The 22,108-nt window shown below is 33.1% G+C and overlaps 1 protein-coding gene across 5 annotated transcripts in view; it reads right to left on the minus strand.

Moving 5' to 3' along the window:
* Positions 1 to 22,108, minus strand: part of CNKSR2 (connector enhancer of kinase suppressor of Ras 2) — a 267,319-nt gene that overhangs the window by 108,979 nt on the left and 136,232 nt on the right. For 3 of the 5 annotated variants that reach the window (XM_078064916.1, XM_078064915.1, XM_078064919.1), the window contains exon 9: positions 8,994 to 9,140. The exons of the other annotated variants lie outside the window; for them this stretch is intronic. In XM_078064916.1, the coding sequence (XP_077921042.1) occupies positions 8,994 to 9,140 (147 nt within the window). The remainder of the gene's footprint in view (positions 1 to 8,993; positions 9,141 to 22,108) is intronic. 5 annotated transcript variants of the gene reach the window in all.

The following is a 22,108-nucleotide window of genomic DNA, read 5'->3' on the forward strand; positions in this document are numbered from 1 at the left end:
AAAATGGCATATTACAGCTATTTTATATTGTGACAATGCTTTTGTACAGATAAAATGTTCAAAAAACCAAGCATAAATACAGTGTACAATGTAGGCCACTGGGGTAGGCTACATAGTTTATGACTCAGTTCATGGTTTTTGACCTTCCTTATTACACAGCTCACCTTAATAGGTTGAAATCACACATCCTGCCAAAATGACGGTTAAGTTTTAATCTATGTGAAATAGAAATTAAAGAAAAAGAGAGAAGGGAAAAAGAATTGATAATTTATTTTGGGACTCTACAATATTCTATCTCATATGATGTAAAAGAAGTCAGAAACTTTACATGTTAAGGAATTTTGAAATATAATGAGAGTATGCAGTAGACTTATGCTTAACTATGCTGATTTTGAAAGAGCGTCCAGTTAAATTATGTGTCTTTTAGCAACAAAAATCTTGGCAATGGGAAATTGTGAGATTATGTAGGTAATCAAGAGTCATCTGTATGGATGAACACCATGAAGCCTGAGGAAATGAAGAAGTGTATTGTTTCTAGTGATGTATTACATGCCTCTACAACACATCTCTGAATGATAGGTTTTTTAGATCAAGTCTTTAGACACACTATATATAGTCACTGTGATGGGACTCTATTTATAATTGCTTTCCTCTTTGTCAGGACATCTTGGTATTAAATACAGATGACATAAAAAATAAGTTCATCATTATAGAAATATAAAAAAATCCATTATGCAGTACATTACTTTCCAAAACTTTGTAACAAATATATTGTGAGAGAAACTTATATTCACTATGCTTTTTAAATGTTCTAGTATCTCTTATTTTAAAATATTCTAATATTACAAGTGAACTTAAGAACAAGTTCTAAAAACATAAGCAATTAAAAATAATCTAACAGGGCGCCTGGGTGGCTCAGTCGGTTAAGCGACTGCCTTCGGCTCAGGTCATGATCCTGGAGTCCCGGGATCGAGTCCCGCATCGGGCTCCCTGCTCAGCGGGGGGTCTGCTTCTCCCTCTGACCCTCCCCCTTCTCATGCTCTCTCTATCTCATTCTCTCTCTCAAATAAATAAATAAAATCTTTAAAAAAAATAATCTAACAAATTTTTATTCTTTCTTTTGTTTTAGGGTCACTATTTCTATTCTGAAGACTTCTCTCCTTTTATTTTACCATCTATAGAACTAAAGATAATCTTTCTTGGTTAGTGCCCATCTCTGCCTTCCCCAAACCAAGAGGAAGAAAGGAAGGATGGAAGGAAAAAAGAGAAATAATAGTCAGTGCTTCCAAGTATATTTTAAATAGCCATGAAGTGTGATGTAAGGGCCAACAGAATATTTTATTCTGCCTGGACTATTACTAGCATTCTACATGGATTATTACTAGGATTCCTTAGGGTATGTGTGTCTTTCCCCTTCCAGTAAACTTAAATATTAGCCATGTCGGCTTTTTTCAAATTGCTATTTTCTCTAGGTTTCTATTTTCAGGAAGGAGTTGCTATTAATATCATCAGTTAGCATGATGAGCTAAATTAGTAAATACGTAGAAGAAAAAGACTCTTAAATATGTTTAAATGGATAACAGGCTTGATTGTGCCAGCTGGTTCAATGAATTAAAGTGATGGAAAAAAACAACTTATTCTTTCAGAGAAAAACGGAAATTAGTCAACCCTATTGTTTAACACAACTGGCTAGTTATTGTATTAACTGATAAATCACAGAAAACATTTCAACTGGTTTATCATGCAGATATCATCTGGCTAATCAGTATGCTTTGTACCAAATAAAACACACAGTAAATATTAAATATATTCAGTATATTTTCGTCTACTAATTGTATTACTTTTGTCAAGCTAATCCACACTAAAAAGTAAACATTCTTCTTGAGAATCTTATTTAAAAAAATTATACATTAAGCAATGAAAAAATAAAATATGGTAAAATAGAAGCTTCATGGGAAAATGGAAGTAGCTGCTTAACCCCAAAGGAAGTCTTTGTGATAATTTAAAATTATAATCTTTTAAAAAATTTTCTACCTTTGAACAAGAACTGGATGAATACAAAATTAAAAAGAATGGAAAAGGTGTTAAGGAACATTAGAAAGATAGGCAAAATTTGACTAAATCAAGCACAGAATAAATGATATTATTAGCTGAAATCACCAGCAAGAAATTCCTAGTTGTAACAAGTGGCATTAAAATTACAACCACCACTAATAACCATTTAAATGTGTGAAAATACACAAAAAATGACAAATACAACTTCCCTCAAATCAAAAAAGTTCTCTCAGCATCCAATTCACATTTTCATAGGCATATTTCTTAGTTTCCGAAAAAATATCCAAATATGTTAGCATAATAATGCAGAAAGGTAGCTTCTCCTATCTTGGCAACATTTACTTTCCATCATTTGTTCATAACATAGAAAGTAGTTACTACTGTACTATGAAGAATTTCCAATTTAAGGAAAAATGTAGAAATAAGGGTGATACTTTTTAATTTTACCTTTTTGCCACTTTGATACTTTCTCTTATATTGGCAAAATATGGAAAGAGAATTAAAAATTATCATCATTTAAATGCAAGGTTATTTTAAGACTGCATCTTGTTACTCAAATAAGCATGAAGCTTCTCTATAACTTGATCTGCTACAGTATGCAATCAAGTATGATATGGATCCATTTTGGATTCTAGGCAAACAGGCTTATTTCCTGGAAGGACCTTGTCATAACATTTGGTTTTCATATATAAATGGTCCTAATGACATAAAGCTCTCCTTCCACCGATTCAGTGAGACTCCAAAAGGGAAGAGGCATTTGCATATATGTCATTACTCTGCTAAAATGACTCTGATAGACTTCTTGGGCACTGGCATGCATCTCTGAAAATATCCAGATTCTAAATAAAATGATCATATGGATCTCTTCAAATATACATTGATAACCTTAAGTCAGTTAATGATAACTTACTACAGTCAACAGGACTACTACTAGAAATCTACTAGGTAAAACATACACTTTTTTTTCATATTGTCAGTTTGACCTACATAAATACTTTCAAATTGTATCCTACAATATGGTACTACACAAATCTTCCTCTGAGTCATGTGTGATTACTTTCGTAATAATATCCTACTCATCCAGTTTAAACAGCATTGGAAGATTGTGATTATTATAAAATAAAATTTTCAGCCTTTGTAAGGAATCGCTGAAATCTCACTTTAAATTCTCTGATGGCTCAAGTCTTTTCCTTCTAACGTTTTTAAGGTAACTGAACACATCTGGAAGGTATACCTCTAAACCCCTATGGTCTTAAAGATTATGAGAAAAGAGCTTCCATACTTAAGGAACTACATCTGACATTGAGGTTTTATTTGAAACATTTTACATTTTAACAACTCTTGGCAAGCTTATCTTAATTTAGTTGTCCCTCTGTCTGGTAAGTGACCTGGCTTTTATAGAGCTATAGAAAGTCTTGAATGACATCAGTGACATAAAGACAGCCCCAACATTAAAGATTAAAACAGTGTGTTACACATTATGGAGTTCTCTCTAAAATTCACGAATGCAAAGATCAGAAAGAGCTTGCTTTGCCTTACAGGCGGAAAACACCCACTGAAATACGAATGATTACATCAAGTATAAAACCTGGCCATTTATTTTAGTCCCTCTTGGGAATAAGCACAGACTCAGATGGATCACAATACCCCATTATTCTAGCATAGAATATTCACACAAAGTCCTTACTGAGTTCAAACACATTTTTATTATAATTCCCAACACAAGTACCAGAATATTGTTTTATGTTAGCAACTCTGTTCTTAATCATCTAAACAAATGCTCCAGAGAAAATGTATGCTGGATTTTGGGAGGCAAGACATTGTATACAATTTGTAAGTTTCTTGACCATATGAAGAGTGTTAGATCTAATCTGGAAAATTATTGGGCATAATTTTCCCTGGGAAAGCTTTTCTTGAGTATTAAATTATTTGAAAAGAACCTAAGCAAAGGAAACGCATGTATTCAAAATTCTCCCACTTTCAGTTTTTTCACAGCTTTTTCTAGAATCTAAATTCATACATACAAAATATTTGAGTCTTCTTTTGTAAGCATGTAATCTTTCCTGTCAGACCACCAAGAAAAGAAACATTTTTTTTTCCTGACCATTAATTTGATCAGGAAACCATATCTGTATAGGTTTAAAAATACAGATATATGTGCATAAAAATATGTAGTTACATGATATACAAGAAATATAGACCAGAGTCACACTACGAAATGGTTTTATCCACTGAGTCATCAAATTTTGCACATTGTACTAAGACATTATAATACGAGTGTATTTATTCTTGTGTTGTCCAGTCTTACTGGCATAGTTAATACTGCAACATTAAAACTGGACTTCCATTTTTTCAAGTTACAGTAAACATCATTTTTAGGATATTAATTAAAGAATAAGAAACTAAAGAATAAACTGAAAAATAATTTTTGCATTTTAGGTGATTATCTGTAGTCAGCGTAACATTTGAAAGCATTTGGCTGAAAACCACAAATGTGATTTAGATACTTTAATTAATTTGCTTAAACACTGCTGAACAAAAATTTGATGTGACAACTGCTTGCAGCTATTTACTAATTTGAGCATGTAAAACATATAATTGTTTCTGCCTCTCAGTCAGCACAATGACGTTTTTAGTTAAGATTTCTTTTCTTCTCTAGTGTCATACCTAATATTGGTTATCTTCCCTTCAAAACATGCTTTTAAAACAAAACTCTCAGAAACATAACTTTTGTTAGTAATGGTTTTTTTGGTCACCCTGACCCATAACTGTGATATTCAAACAAATTTTATTATTTCTTATGTTTTGGTTTTAACAGAATAACCATTCATCTCTGTATGTATATGAAATGTAATGTAATCAGTTAGTGTTCTTCTGTTGTTATACTAGTCGATAGACAAAACTGACTGTTATAGCTATTTGCTTTCCATTTATTTTTCTGCTCAAAGTTAAATATCCTGTAAAAATGGTAATGCTAAGCAATAAAATTTTAAATGAAAAGCACAAAACCACACAAGGAACTCTCACACAGATATAAGAGATTTATGGATTAGAATGCAGTTTAGGAACATAATCCTAATGATACAGCTTGTTATTTCATATAAAAATGTATTTAATGAAACCTATATCAGTATGTTGAATTCCAACATTGATTATAGTGATCATTTGAGATGCATTCTCACCAAAAAAGCTGGGTTCTTTAATGTTTTTAAAAATTGCTGATTCCCAGTGATGTGATTTCAATCAACATTCTTGCTAGCATCCAGCTAATTCTCCCATGCATCTCTTGTAAGAAGCAAATGACACCACCCACGCATGCTTGTGACCTACACACACTTACTTAAAACCACAAACACTAAAATATACCTTGAAGCTTATTCAGAGTTCCTTGGGATTTTTTCATTAAATTGGAAGAACTTGACCATAAGCAATCACCAAGGTCACCAAAATCCAGGACATTAGTAGAAGTGCTACTAAGAACACGTTTTTAAAAACAGTTCTTGGAAAGCAGGAGATCCCTGGTTTGCTCTCACAGAATAAAAGATTCTATCTCAGGTAAAACATCTCTACTATTTATAAATGGGTACAGATGACAACAGAATTCAACTCCAGATTAAATCTGCTCGTAATATTTGACTAAGGTATCTTTAAGTCTTTCAGTTCTATTGCAAAATGTTTGAGAAATCAGAAATTTAAAAAAAGAACGGCCAAATTTCATGAAATGTACTAATGAAATTGCTCTGTGAGCATGAAGTTGAATTGTATGCTTTTGTTTATTTGGCTATAATTTCATGAATGATTTTCACAGGAAAATACAAATCCAAATTCATTATTGCAGTTGATTAACAACAGAAGTTACTATCCTTTCAAAATATTTTTAGAAATAAAACTTCTTTCATAAAAATGTGGAATTCTTTAATGATCTTTTACCTTAGGGTAGACAAGGTTAAATTTTATTTGTGTAGGTACAAATTATTTCCTTGTTAGTTCAAAAAATAATTATTCCTTATGTTAGAATAAAGTTTTTCTTTTTTAAGATGCATGGATTAGTGTCTGCCTCCACACCACACAAACTTGGCCATATTTTATTTGAAAATGCTAGTAGGTAAATTAAGCCTGGTAGAGAAGAGAAAGTTGTAATAGACATACTGAGTTAAATAAATGCCATAAATTATTTCTTTTTGTGACCTCTATTTAAATCATTCTTAGTAGACTGTATGGAAAAAAAAATAACCTAAGGTCCAATTCTCCAGGTGAGAACACTGAAGATTTATACTTAACTGAGTTAACAGACATTTTAGCTCCAACATATTTGTACACATACCAGAAGCAAGAATACAGTAAGACTGGTACTTGGGGCTGCACAGAGGATTATTCCTGCATTAAGCATTATATTTCACATCCGAGGTCCTTTCTTAGACACTAGGAAAAATATGTGGCCTCAGGCAAAGTCACAAAGGAATCCAAAACTGCCTGCAAGACCTTCTTATCTCATTATTTCTTTGACTTTTCCCCCTCTGGAGGCAGTCTACCTTTAATCTACAGATTCTGGTACCTTCAGGTTTTGTTCAGCTTTGGTTAATTTACACTCTATAAAAATTCTGACCAGAAAGTTACCATTACGCTTTTGGTATCTCTGTATTTTAGAGTAGGCCAAAGCTGTAAGGTCAAGAAACAACTCTGTAATGGTACAATTTCAGGTCTTCAAAATTTCAGGGGTATTTGGTGATGGTGATATAGTAGGTTAGAGGACTTATCCATTGCTCTTACCACCAAGACCTTGCTTTACCACCATTAGGAAGTATTTAATTAAAACTAATACTTTTCCTTCTGCTCTGTAAAAAGTCAACCACTGAAGCAATTTTTTAAAGAAGTTGAAAGCAAATTCCCCACCTTCCCAACAGTATTGTTTATCTATAAGGAGTTGAGCTTGGACAATACATTTCAGTGGAACTAAATTCAGTTGAAATAACAAATTTACAAAAATGTGGATACATATAAGCACTTATGGAAATGCTGATTTTCTTTTTTCTGATTTCAGCAATCTGAAAAAGTAAATTTATAAATATATTCAGAGTAACTGAACAGGCAATGAGGAATAAATATAATTAGTGATCTGTGAGGCATATTTCTTGGCAGTTAGCAATGGACCTAGAAACAGTATCCTAATAACATAATTATAATTAAACCATGATGTGAATAATTTAAAAAAATTAAAGTCTTTGTTCTCCAGCTTTGAATATACACACCAAATGTGTGGCAAAAAAGAAATGTTGGTTTTTCAATTATTTCAGCATTTTATATAAAAGTGATTAACTGGATAGTGTCATTACCTTAATTCTCCAGTTTGTGCTTGTGGAAAAGAATCTACAAAGGGACCAAATTATCAATTTATTTCCTAGAGATATTCCCTCAAACAGAGTTCATGGATCAATAAGAAAATAATGTCTTTTTGGGGTTCAAGGTGAAATAGAAGGGATTAGAGAGAAGTTGCTAAGTTTAACTACACATATATAGAGAAGAAAACCTAATGGCTGAAATTGTGGGACTCTTCTTCAGTGTTCCCGCCTCTCAGGATCTTTGAGGAAGACATGTCAATAGGAAAACTACAGAGTGGAACAACAAAGCAACTTATAATACAGTGAGAAAATAAAATGATGTGATGGGAAAGTCTGATCTGCTAATTTATGATTTAATGAGTCAAAAAACATTGAACTCTGAACTTTAATGACATTAAAAATATTTGATAATAGACATATACTGCAAATCAAATGTATTTGGACATATTAATACAGTTTACATATATTCATTTGAAAAATGAAAGATTAACATTAAAAATTTAAAGACCTTAATGTTAGAACATTTTATATGTTTTTATGTTATTTAAATATAATGCAACTTTGAGGCCAATAAGTAGTAAAGTTTTAAACGATGAGAAATCATTATACTCCATAAGGCCATTCATGTGTAACAGAGAATTTAGGATTTTAGGGGGAAAAACATCTAAGAATGGTACTAATATACAAGTTCGGAACAATTTATATAACAGTGATAACAATGGCATTTACATATATTGCTTTTCTTTTTAATCTGAACAATGGGCAATGTTCTAGTTCAGTGGGCAATTACAATTTTAAAAAATTAGACTTCTAAGAAAGGTAATAGTCTTCTATTTTAAAAATGCAGGTTTTCTGAAAGACAAATATTTCTTTTATGATGCATTTAAAGATTATATTGACTGAAATGGAAAGAAATGTATTACTTCCTTGTCTTTCATTAATCGGAATCATATTCTTATAACTTCCTAGATAACTATGCTTCTTAATGAATATAATTTATCAACATCCATAGAGTAATATTTTAGAGTGGTTTCATGCTGAAGAAAAATGCAGAAATTCTAATGCAATAATTTCCCTATCTTGCCACCTGACAGAGTGGAAAAGAAAAAATGATCAAAGGGAATGTAGTAGGTACATTTTAATTACTATATAAAACTTCCTTTACCTACTGTTTATAAATAACTATTACTACCTTATGACCTGATTTAAAAGAATTCTATAAACTATCATCCAGTTTCTCCAAGAAATATGATAGTGTAACTTTTAAATAGAAGATTACATCTCAAAATGAAACCTCTCATTTTCCTCTCTATCCATATTTTGGCTTGAAATAACTTGTGTTTTTTTGTAATTATGCTTTAAATGTTTACAAATTAAGGCAGAGTTCTTTATCATTTGGGTTTTAGTTATAGTAACTTACAGATTTCATCACAATTAAGCCTATTAGGATAAGCTGTGAGGAGATAATTTCACAAACCAATTTTCAAAAGCATACAAGATTAATCCATATGCTGCTGAGATGAGGCACAATAAAGAAGCATTACTGAGATAATCTATGGCTAAAATGATGGTGTATGACTTATGATTAAGCTTCATTACCTGCAGAGCAAGGGGCTTCCATCTCATATTTTTCAGTAAAGCTGGTGCTGAGGTAAGCATGCTCTGAGGTCGCTTTTTCAAAGTTAAGATAACACCACTCGGGTCCTCTCGTAGTGCATTCACCAAATTTTTCAACTGCCACCCCACCTGGTAACCAGCAAAATCATTACAATAAAATTGAGGTACAGTATTCAAAGATTTAATGTTCTCCCCCTTTAATAAGATTAGTAAAAAAAAAAGAAAATCACATAATTGGTGTACCATCCTATCAATTTTCAGGAGATATATACTCAAAAAAGAAATTTTATCTCTGAATTGATTAACCATGTTATTGCATTAGAGTCCATATTATTATGAGATAACATAATGGACATTTACCATGTCAAAGCAGAGACTAAAACGGTATCCTACCAATGGAGTAATTTAGAGTTTAAAGAAATTATGTCATCATTAATGCTGTGCAAGGCCTAGATCCAAGCTCTGATCACAAGTACAATTCAAAAATCCACATGCTTGAAAACAAGGATTTGGCAATGTCCTGAGCTTGCAAGCTATACCACATGCTTTCTCATCACCATCTTTTAGAAATTTGTGGTACAATTCTCTCTCAATTAGACTGAATTTATACTACTGATAGCTGCTACTGACAAAGCAAGGCAACACTCTGATGCATGGCAGACAGCATCAATAGAATTAACCTTTTACCACATTATAAGGATAGAAGAAAAAATGACAACGTCACACTACTCCCATGCAGCAGCTATTGGAAATGTGTTCCAAATGACCCTATAAACTTAAAATATAATGTGCTGAATTTAATGAAAGGCTATTCTATTTGAGAATCACCTCAAAACATATTGTATAATTAAACCCAAGTACTTAATAAATGTCCTGAAACCTGGCTCAACTCTTTTCCGTGTTAAATTACTTCACTCATCATCCTTTTAAGCTTTTAAACATAGAATAATTAGTTAGTTTGCTTGAAGATGGACTAGTTATGCAGCTATCAGGTAACTGAAATCCTCACACTATGCTTTAAAGAAGCACATTAAAAATAGCTATAAACACATTTCACACTTAAAAGAGAGAACATTTTATCCCAACTCTAATGGATTAGAATTTTCCAGGATGTTATATAAATACATTGGATCAAAATTTATCCTGGATTATAAACAGGATTTAACAAATAGTCTGAACAGTAATCTAGTTTCTTCCTAGGTACCCAAGTGCAAGGGAATGGGTGCCCTTGTCTGTTATTCATCATGTTTTTGCCTGGAAGATAATGATCAAGCTGAAAAGAATAAGTACTTCCACGGAAAGAATCACAGATTCTGAGACTATGATGAAGAGATACTCTGGACTGCAGCCACTGTGGGATAATGCGAGACGGTGGTTTATAAAATGCATGGGCATTCATTTAAATCATAACCTCTACTGCAGCTGAAAGGAGTGATGGTGAAGAGAAAAAGTCAGGACAAAAAAGAAGTGAGATTCTACAATGCTTAAAAACTCAGGGGTCCCTGACATGAAGCAAAATGATCATTATGATACTTGCCTAACACGAATAAGAGGCTGCCAGTTAAAAAAAATCACATTAACGCAGATAACTAAAGTAATGAAACTGGTCAAATGTCTCCCATTACATATCAGTGAGGAGGATTCTGTGCCCAAAGGGGTAGAACATTGAGTCTGATTCCTCTGATAGCTAAGTAGTGTCTCTGCAGCCATTTCTATAAGCCAAGAGTCAAAGCAAAGTGAATTCAAATCCAAGTGTTCATTTTGCTTGCCAAAAAAATATGCAAGCAGATTTTTGAGTTCAAGGTTTAGAGGAGAAAACATGCTGTTTATACAAAGAGTTTATGAACAACTTATTAATGATAACCACATTTTATCATTTATTTTATTTATTCAAATAATTACTAACTATACTAAAACAGTCAATATGATGGCCATCTTTTTCTTTTAGCATATGTATTCTCAACAATTACACATTTCTATCCACCAATTTCTTTCCATTTTTTCCTGATACGATCATTGTGACTAGTTGAGAATTTCTAAGGCTAGATGGTGCTTTCTTCTATCATGTTCAATGCAATTTGATTCATCTTGTTCTTTCACACTTTATGCCCTATTTGAATACGCAATCCCAAAAACAGAATTGTTTTTCCATGAGAAAGTAAAATTGTTTTTTTGATGAGAAAATAGTAATTTGGTTAGATTTTAATTTTATAGCTGAATGTTATTTAATGGCAGAAAAGTATATAATTTTACTATTTTTTTCAGTTTTCTTTTTTTTCAAGTTTTTATTTAAATTCCAGTTAGTTACCATACAGTGTAATATTAGTTTCAGGTGTAGAATTTAGTGATCCAACACTCACATGCAACACAAGTTTTACTATTTATCAATCAGCCTTCCCGCTCTCACTGACATAGCATTAGCAATATTTTAAACAAAAGTAAGCAAATATCCATGAAGACCCATATAAAGTTATGTACCTTTGATTCCCCAATTCTACCTCCACTATCATAAGGAAATGATTTGGATAAAAGCAGAGATAAATGTGCAACATGTGTGTCACAGTACTGTTTAAACCAACCAAAAACTGTATATTATGTAAATGTCCATTAGTAAGGGATATAAAAATTGTTGTGTGGAAAAAAGGGAAGTCCCAAAATAGCAAATGTAACTCAACTCTACCTTTGTAAAAAATTTTTATATAAATATAGAAAAGATAGAGATACACAACATCATGAACTGTGGTTACGTTAAAGGGATGAGTAAGGACTACAGTATACTACAGTATGTATTTTCTTCTTTATACTTCCATTTCCTGAACTTTAAGTGATAAACACGTTATTCTTATAAACAACAAAATCAACAAAATAAATGGACTTAGTCCATGAATAGTGATATTCGTTAGAAAATCATTAATTTTATGAATTACTTAATGAGGACTGTTTGTTATGTAGGGACAATTTCCACAAAAAGTATAGAACCAGAAAGACAACACTATTTAAAACAGTAAAAGGTGGTGATGGGGGAATTACATCTTCTCTGTTAATTATACTTTCAGATGATTAGCAAAAAAAATTTATTACTCAGCTGTGCTTAATAAGAACTGTATTATCTGTTGATTTTGGTTCAGTGAATGATTTCAGCAGATACTTAAGTGTTAAATCAGGTTCACATATTAATTACTGAATGGGAATGAAGCTGGCTGAGCAATTCACAGCCTGTGTGTGACATTTTTCTCAGTAACAGAGGTAGCTTTTAGCTGTATCAGTCCAATCCAGGGCCTGTACACTCCTAAACAGCAACCGGACCTCACATCTCTCATTTAAATAGTCCTTTTCCTTAGACTTATCTCAAACTCTCTAATTTGGTTCATTTCTTCATTAGTTTCTACCTTGTCTACTATATATAATTCTTAACAATTGTATCCATTTATTGGGTTGTACCATGTTCTATTCAAGGGCAAATGTGACATGGTACTAAAGCTCCAGGAAAAATGATTCCCAGCTTTGGTTTTGTGATATCCTAACATATCTTCTGCCATATAATAAAGTGTAGTGAATTCTTGAAATTAATTTTTCTCTTTAACTGTTATTGAGATACTTATGGTTAACAGATTATAGGGGGACATGGACAGTTGGTATGATAAAAAGAGGCAAGTATGTGAGTTAGAACTTCGTGTGAAAATAAGTAAAATAATCATTTTCTAAGATTAGCTTTCCATTTTTCCTTTTGTTGCTGGCTATATTTTTAAAATACTGTGTGAGAGACCCGCATTAGAAACCATGTAAGGATATAAAAGTAACTTTAAAAAATGATTGTCAAGGGGCGCCTGGGTGGCTCAGTCGTTAAGTGTCTGCCTTCGGCTCAGGTCATGATCCCGGGGTCCTGGGATCGAGCCCCGCATCGGGCTCCCTGCTCCACGGGAGGCCTGCTTCTCCTTCTCCCACTCCCCCTGCTTGTGTTCCCTCTCTCGCTGTGTCTCTCTCTGTCAAATAAATAAATAAAATCTTTAAAAAAAATGATTGTCAAGTATTCTTTACATTGGCTGCAATAAAATCTTTTCTGTAGTAGAAGATAGAGGGAGATTTGAAAGAAGGAAGAAGGGATCCTAGTGGTGGCTAACATAAGAGGCTAATCCACTAATACAGAAAGGAATTAAATAAGGTACAAAATTTCAAGAGATAATGGGTTAAGGATACATGTGAAGAAAAATATTCTAATAATCAAAGACATCCAAAAAGGAATCAGCTGACTTGTGAAACAGTGAGCTCAATACCAAAAGAGATGTTTCAATATTCTTGCAGAGGCTAAATGATTACAATAGATTTCCAAAGTCATGATACATTCCAACTGTAATACGCAGAATGGGTAGCAAAATGCCAATAGATCATACAACAACAGATTAGGCCCTGGTACATCTCTGATTGCTGTGTTCTCCATCTTTTTTTCCTCCTCACAACCGATAAATGCAGGTGTCTACCCTAGGCTGTTAGACTCCTTTCTAAAATTGCATGCTGTCTTCTTACAATGGTCTCTTCTCTTCCCAAAGCTTCCACTACCAACTTTGTGTATATGCCTCTCAAAACTAATCATCCCTGCTTCCTAGAAGAACTCTAGTGGCATACTTCCAACAGTTCAATTCATCCATACTAATAGCTACTGAATAATCTGCAACAATAATTCACTATGCTATATTCTTCATAACTATATTACGTTGCTTTGTATTTTCATTCTTAACATCTGTATGAGGGAAACTATTAAACCCATTTCACATGTGAAGAAACTGAAGCAAAAGGAGATTCTAAGTTTTCTCAGCCAACATTACAAATTTGGTTAAGTGGCAAAGCCAGAATTCATATTCAAGTCTGTTCGATTCTAAAGCACAAAGCATTATGAGAGCAAGCATGCCCCACCCTCTAGATATCCTATTGGTAATTCAAATGAATGTAACATTTTGAAAATAAAACTCATTATCTCCCTGCTCTCATTCAACATCAGTAAAAAAAAGTTCCCCATCATCATCTCAAATTTGGAGCACGGGGTCACCTATGACCACCTCCCCTCTTTTTAATCCACTTGTCCTAAAGAATAGATCCTAGAAACTAATGTCTCTTCTTACTGCCTTAGTTCTGGCTTGCTTTACCTGATTGCTAGACTTAAAATAGAGTCCAAACTGGTCTTTCTGCCTCTAGTCTTTTGTAGCTCCGAAATACTGCTACAGTGAGAAAGTGTTTTTCCCTTATAAACCTTTGAAAAGCTCTCTGAAGGCCCAACTAAAGAATCACTTCCTCAAATAGCTCCTTCGTCAATATGGCCACAGCTGTCTAGTCTTTATTTCACATTAATGTGCTTCTCAAACTTTAGCATGCGTTAGAATCAACTGGAAAGCTTGTTAAAACAGATTCCTGGGGTTTAACCCTCAGTTTTTGATCCAGTAGGTCTGAGGTGGAATTTGCATTTTTAAAACAAGTTCCCAAGTGGTGCTGAGGCTACTGGTCTGGGAACCACATTTTGAGAACTGCTGTACTACACACACGATGAGCCTCTTGAAGGCAGTGACTCGCCCATGTCCAGAATATTTTAGGTGCTTAATGTTTTTAAGACTAACTATAATAACTTACAGTCAGTTTATTTATCATGTACCTTCCATGTAGTATGCATGTAATGGTGCATACATCAGCCCGAGCCTTGTTAAAGAGCATAATGAGCAGTGGGAAACATTTACAATAAAGAGAACCTCAATATAGGGTCAATAGAGGATTCAGTGGGAGTCCCTGAAAGGGGCATCTAACCCATCTTTGCAGGTTGAGGAAAGGCTTCCTATTGGCATAAGCTGAGTTTCTTAGGAGGTCAACAGTTTAAGAGGATGTGGAGTTTGAGGGAGTGGAGAAAGGCGTGAGAAAAAGTATCACTGTTTTGAGAACTTTCAGTTCTATATGGTTCGAAGAGGTGGTGGATTTAAGTATACACTCTCCTCAACACTACTTTTTTCCTCGGCCACGTCTCTGCAAAAGCACTCTTCCTTCTGCTTGTAACTTTTCTCCCACCTACAAAATCTTACCTATCCATAAAGGTTCACTGTAAGTGCAATATCCATCATACAAATGGCTGACCTCATAAAGCCTCTCAACATCTAGAACCCTTTTTTCTTCATGTGAATCTCATAGCACACTGTCTCTCTCTAGTGACATTTTTTTCACATACTGCCTCTAATTAAAGTTATATATTTTTCCTCACCCCACCTCCTCTCCAGCTACCTCACAAAACGGGATTTTGAGGGTTTTTTTTTCGTTTGTTTGTTTGTTTTGAGAATAAAAACAGAGTCTTATTTGTCTGGATATACTTGCAATCAATAAGGTGCTTTACAAATGGTAGACAATTATCTGTTAAAAACTTGACTAGTAACATCATATGGTGACATGAGATATTAAAGCATTTCAGAGACAAGAAAGGGCCTTGAAACTCCAACAGGAGTTTAGTTTAGTCTGTAAAACCAAGCTGTATTAAATTTTTCTCTAAATGCATATAATTGATGATACTAAAGCTCTAATAGACATTCTTTACCCTAAATTTACCAAATAAACTTTCTTATAAATGAACATATGAAAAAAGTAGTATTTGCATCTTGGATACTCCAGACCTAAAGTCATAGTGATGTGATTATGAAAAGGAATGTAACAATGGATAAAGTTCCTGTTTGTCATAGGAAGATTCTGCTTTATCATACACATTATATAAACACTTTTAAGAAGGTTTTTTTTTTTTAACCAGAAAACTGTTTTAAAGTGGTTGTAAGTAGTCCAAGTTTCTCCTTTTCAACATTTATTAGAATATTTCATTCATATTAAGTTCACGGGTGAATCAATCTTTTAAAAATCACCATATGCACCTTATACAAATTCTGTATTATTAGTTATAGTAATATGTATTTTCACATATGCTGAACTGCTAATATTATCTCCCTGACTGTCCAAAGTAGCACAAGCCAGTGTCTCTAAGCAATGGCAAGTCATATTACTTACTAGTTTAGATGTAATTGCCAACCTGCACACTGAAATGTATTTTACATACAACACAAACCAGATTAAATTTCCCAAGAAAATCTTTAAGGTATCCCAAATGTTAAAAGCCAGAGGTTCTGCTTTCTTGTAGATGGGGCTTGTAATTCCTTGGGTGAAGGGCAACATAAGTGGCAGGTCCCTGGACAATGAGTTGCCCAGATTAGGTGCACAAGAGGCTTTGGGGTTGGTGCTGAAGAGATGAGTGGCTTCCTTTCCTCTTGGTACACAGAGGGAGGAAATAGTCTCTGATCCCTTTAGGACATGCCCTAGCCTATCTGATTCCCAAACACTTGGTGAATTATTTGACCAACATATAAAAAGAAACTCTACCCTATGGTCCCAAGAAGCCAAAGTTAAAATAAGTATAAAGGTAAGAATTTAAGCCTATCAACCCAGAACTTCTTTACCTTTGTCACAGTTGTATTTGGAGTTATAAGAAAACATCTCTATACCTAGACAGGAAGATAGGACATTTCTTAAACTATTTTTAAAGTTATTATCCTTCACAAGACAAAGTAACAGATTCATTAATATTTATACATGCTCCTGTGTATACACACACTCTTACCCACAAGTTGTAATGTATAAATTACACCTCTTCACAAAGGAAATTTCAGAGACTTGAGGTGTGCCTATATGAATGTCTGATGACATGAGCCATGCTATACCCAAATGTCCTTCTACTCTTTTTAAAAGCACTTTAGAGACTTAATTTAATACACAACCCACCATGCTGTGACTAATGACATTCTGTCTTTACAAATCTTTTGTTGCTGAGATATTTATTATAATGTTCTATTCCTTCGCATTACTAAAAAGATACTGATATACCTAATAAATCCAACATTTTATATCTGTGACTGCCTCTTTCTTTAGCAAAACAAGCTATGTGGAGGAAATGTCATATTTATAAACATTTCAGAAGTAATGAATTTTGATATACAATATCTTTCAAAGATCCTAGAACTATAAACCTTGAGTACCAATCTAGAAACTTCGCCTTCACCTAAATTTATTTTTTTCACAAAATATTAATGAGAAGGTCTTACAATATTAAATTATAGTATATTTGAAGATATCCTAATTCTGCTCTTCCATTCATTTACTGAGTAGAAACAGAGATTTGCCCATGGTTCAAATATAAGTGAATATAAGCTGAAAGGTATACATTTGGTTAAGTAACTACACACAAAAAAAATGATTTTAACTTCTAGCATGAAGTAATTTAAATAGGTAATTCACAGTATTCAGAAATGCCCTAAGGTGTAACTATTTTATATAAAACCTTAGTATTGATATTTTTACAAACATTAGTTTAGAAAAGGTAATCTTGGGGAAGAGAAAAGGAACAAGCATTTGAAAAGAAGGAATATGGGAATTAAAAGTTTTATTTTCATTAGGGGAAAACCCCCATAATTTTACATCTTTATTTATTAAATGACTCTTCATCTCACATCCTCCTTAACTTTAAAAGGCACTTATCCAGTGAAGTAAGAGGATGCCAAGGCATTTGTTTTTTAAGGCATTTGTTTTTTATGTGGCTTAATTTTACTCTGAAGCTTGGACCATGCTGAGTTGCTCACAATTTGATTTACATGTATGTTTTTGTACTTAGTATTTTCATGTGAATTTCAGAGAGTCATATATACAACGTGTGTATATATTTAAAGAGAAAGCACATTTCTCACTGCTATAGAATGAACAAGTAGTCCAAGACAGAAAGCCAACTTGAGGACTACAGTAAACTAGTACTTTTACCTATTGCACACCCCCTTCCTAGAGTCTTTTCCTCCATAAACAACAAGTTCTGTAGAGCTGCATCAGAATTTCTTGATTGGCTCATGCGGAAGCTCATGGGAGGAAGAAAACAGTCATCATTTTTTTCCTTTACGTTTTACGACTCACCCACATAGTTTTCACCAAAAGTGACACATTTGCATATCCTGTTACTTGCATCATCTCCTGTTATCTATCACATACCCTAACTGCAGCCTTTCTATCACTGGTGTCTCTGCTTCTGTGACCGGCTGGTTAAAAAACTGTGGGTACAGTTTAGCATTTTGAGCATACAGCTCTCTTTCCCTTCTTCCATTTCCATATGGTATTTGGTAATGTTGTGGTCTCTGAAGGCCAAAGGTTTATTTTGGAGGCTTAATGGTTTACATTTGTATATGCTACAGAAAACCGAATCAAAGCCAATGTTATTTTTATTTCATTCCAAAACATAAAATTGAGTGAATTTGAAAGCCTCTGCTAGGGAAAGATGGAGGAAGAAGACAATCACATCACAGGGAAAGGCTTTTGGGGAAAATCTTTGGTCATACAACAGAACCTCATCCCCCCACCAAAATCAAGGACATATTTTAAAAGAACCATAATAATACAGGTTTTTAACTAAAAGTTTTAAAGATATTTACATGGGTTAAATTTTAAAACAATTTTGTGTTTACATATTAGGAAATTATTATATTTCACCATTCCTTCCTATATTTCATTTCTGTTCTTGCAAAGATACTGGAAATACACATCTTAAAATAAAAAAGAGTCTTAGTCAACAAAACTAAAGGATGAAACAAAGCACTGTTATCTAAAAAATCTATAGCTCCTATAGATTTTTATATATTATATTATATATATTATAAGAATTCTGAGAAAGAATAAAGAAAACATCTGTACTTATGAAAAACCATGCTTAAATTTAATTTGGGACTCCAAATGGAAAAAAAAATTAAAAGTAACCCAAACCATGCTATTCAAAAAGTGACATGCTTAAAAATGTACAACTTTTGCTATAAATATCATTTACTGTCAGACATTTAACAGACATGTTTACCTGAAAATATAAGCAAATACTGCAATAGACGTCTATATGTATCAAAACAAAACCAAAGCATGTGTATATATGTATATATATAGCTAAATAAACAGCATTCTAAATCTTTATTAATAAAAAACTTAATTTAAGAACTTCCATAATGGCTAAAAATACTTTCACTGTAGCAGTTATCTTTAGAAATCATTTTACCAGAAATCCAACAACTCAGACAAAAAAGGTAACTTAGTGTCAGCTCCAAATGGGGCCATACTGAACTCTCTCAGACATTTGTTTCAATTTAAAAAAATTCTTTATTGTCCAGTATTAGGGTAATAAGATGAGAGAAATGTAAAAGTAATCAGTGGTTACACTACCTAAAGTTTCAGCCACCAGGCTGATCAGAATATTAATTTAGAGGATGAAGCCTATATTTGAATCCTAGGGCTAAATAACCTAAAAAGAATTTGAGATTGTTATCATTATCTCTTGAATTTCCTGTGTTATGGTGCTCTAACATGTTTCCCTTTCATGCAATAATTTTTATCTTTTTCAGACAGTTAACTATTATCTACTAATTGCCCACCCCACAGACAGAAAGTATATTAGGCAATTGTGACTGGCTGACTTTTTGCCTTTTCCATACAGGTAGGAAAAGGGCTGAAGCTATTGATACTGATTTGCAAGTGAGTTGCACACTTAATAAGCCAAAGCAGGTAAGAACATCAGCCAATAGATACATTTGAAACATACAAAATAATCACTTATAAAAAAACTTCTAAAATTCCATGGAAAATAACTAGATCATATTAACTGTCTGTTGATACCGAAAGATGTATATATACTACTAATAAAAATAAATTGGGAGTAACCATTTTTCAAAGGCAAATAGTTTTCCTGGTGAAGGTAGTAAGAAGTATAGAATTAAGAAAGAAATAAGTCAGGATGTAGAAATCTGCTGAAAAAATAAATTGGTTAATAGCAATTTACCATTATTAAGGCATCATACAACTTATCTCCTTTATATAAAGACTTAATATAACAAATTTCAGTTGGTAATAGAAAACTCACAAAATATATTGGATAATAAAGTAATGAATTGATTTCTCTAGGCAAAATAAAATATTATATAATTTATATCAATATGTAGCACTTCGAAACCAGTTTCCACACATTCTCATCAAATCTACAATGTTTAATGCAAAATAGAAGAAAAAAACCTATATTAATCTCATAAACTACCTACCATATAAGGCAGAACCTGAAATAAAATATTACTATGAATGGTTGCAATCTATGATGCATTGTTTCCTTTAATTTTTGATAAATAACTCTTCATGATTTTTTTCCCTTCCAAAAGAGAACAATTCCTTTCCTGTTTTAGGATACCAATTTCTTAGAACCCTAATAGAGTTATTTTATGGTATTTTCATAGTCATTCATTAAGCAATATGTTAAATGCCATGCTAATATATTCAACCTCTGAACTCCAGCAACATCTTGGGTTTACAGGAATAAGATGTGAGGTATACCAGAAATACTGCTTTTTGAGGTCTCAGTTTTCAATATTTTGGGCATAAGGAATTATAAGATAAATACTTCCTCATTTGAGAAGAAAGAACAAAAGAAAATAGGCAAGAATAAAAAAGTGAACAAGATGAAGAATGGAGGAGAAACAGTCAAGTGAGAAATGATGAGGATGGTAAAGGAAAGGAGAAAAAAATGGAATTAGAAAAAAAAAAACCTTAAAAAATAAAGACAACAATTTAGTAAATTTAAAAAGACAGAGAGAGAGAGAAAGAAAGGGAACATCTGGTGTTAGTCAATATCATGATACTGATTCCATTCAATAAGCCACTCCTTCCTGCTGAAGTTCAGGGACTGGGCGGTAGGGTGAGAGGGAGGGGAGGGGAGAGCTGGGCTTTAATGGGTCACCACATTCTGTATCCATTCTGATGATGCTGGTTTCCCTTGTAAACAATACTCTCCTGTTCTGGGGTTAAAGGAACAAGAGGGTGAGGACAAAATCAAAAAGGAGAGACTAGAGGTGAGAATAAGAGAGAATAAGGAAGACACCTTTGAGAATTATATAAATGAAGTTAGAATGACTTCTCCAGATGACTCAGTAGTCCTTTAATATGTTCCCTTTCCCCAGCCCCAACTGCCACCACCTGTAAGTCTTGTTGAGCAATGTTTACCATTTGGTGGGTAATAAAAAAACTAGCTTATAGTACTCATCTTCCATTTCTCACTAATCAATGTCCTACATCCCAACTATTTGCTGTAATCTATCTTTTTGACTCTCCCAACCTAGTTATTTTCCACTCCAGTAGCCTTTATAGAAACATATAATAAACCATTTCATGCCAGAATGTAGTCACCAGGTTCCAGAAGACCTTTCAAAATAATTGTGAATATGTTTTAATATTTACACAAAATGAAAGGAAATTTTCCAAATGCTGCATTCAACCACCACATACCCCACTCCTTTTAACTGATATTCCTAAGAAGAAAATATCTGTTTTTAGTATGGATAGAATCTTTAAAACACTTACACACCAAAAACAGTATTAACAAAATTTAACAGATTCATTAGGAATATGCCTCAATAGATTTAATAACTATAAGTAGTCTCATCAGCTAAAAAAACGTGTTAAAAGTGCATCGTGAGGGCAGAGTTGCTGGTTCAAACTATGCCGAGGTATCTCCCAGAGAGAGGGATGTAGTGGCAGATGAAGTGGAAAAAATCTTGGGAGATTCCAGCAGCTTTGAGGAGTTGGATCTTCACTGGCGGGGAAGACATGCAATGGGACTCAGTCTGCTTTGCTTGGATGTTCATGATTTTTTCTTCTTCCTACCTGGCAGCCACAGTTTCTCAGCCACAGAAGTATGTTGATTTGAAAAGCTTAAAAGCCATTTATAATAAAGAATATAGCAATATGAAAAAGGACATAAAACTTCCAGTTTCATTTCAAATAAGAAAATATACTTTTTAAAAAGAGAGCAAACTAGAAAATACATACATCTAATTGGACATCTTGAAGATATACCATACTAGCAATTTCAAAAAAATAGTATTTGAATTCATCTGTGAATCATTCAACTTTCTCAGACCCTTAGGGAAAAATTTCAAGATGCTTTTCCATGTATTTTAAAATAAGAAAAGTTGTCAGATTTTATATTGTATATTACTACCTTTAGCAGTAGGAAATTTTAGAATTACAGA

Source organism: Halichoerus grypus, chromosome X (assembly GCF_964656455.1).
Source record: "Halichoerus grypus chromosome X, mHalGry1.hap1.1, whole genome shotgun sequence".
NCBI lineage: Eukaryota > Metazoa > Chordata > Mammalia > Carnivora > Phocidae > Halichoerus > Halichoerus grypus.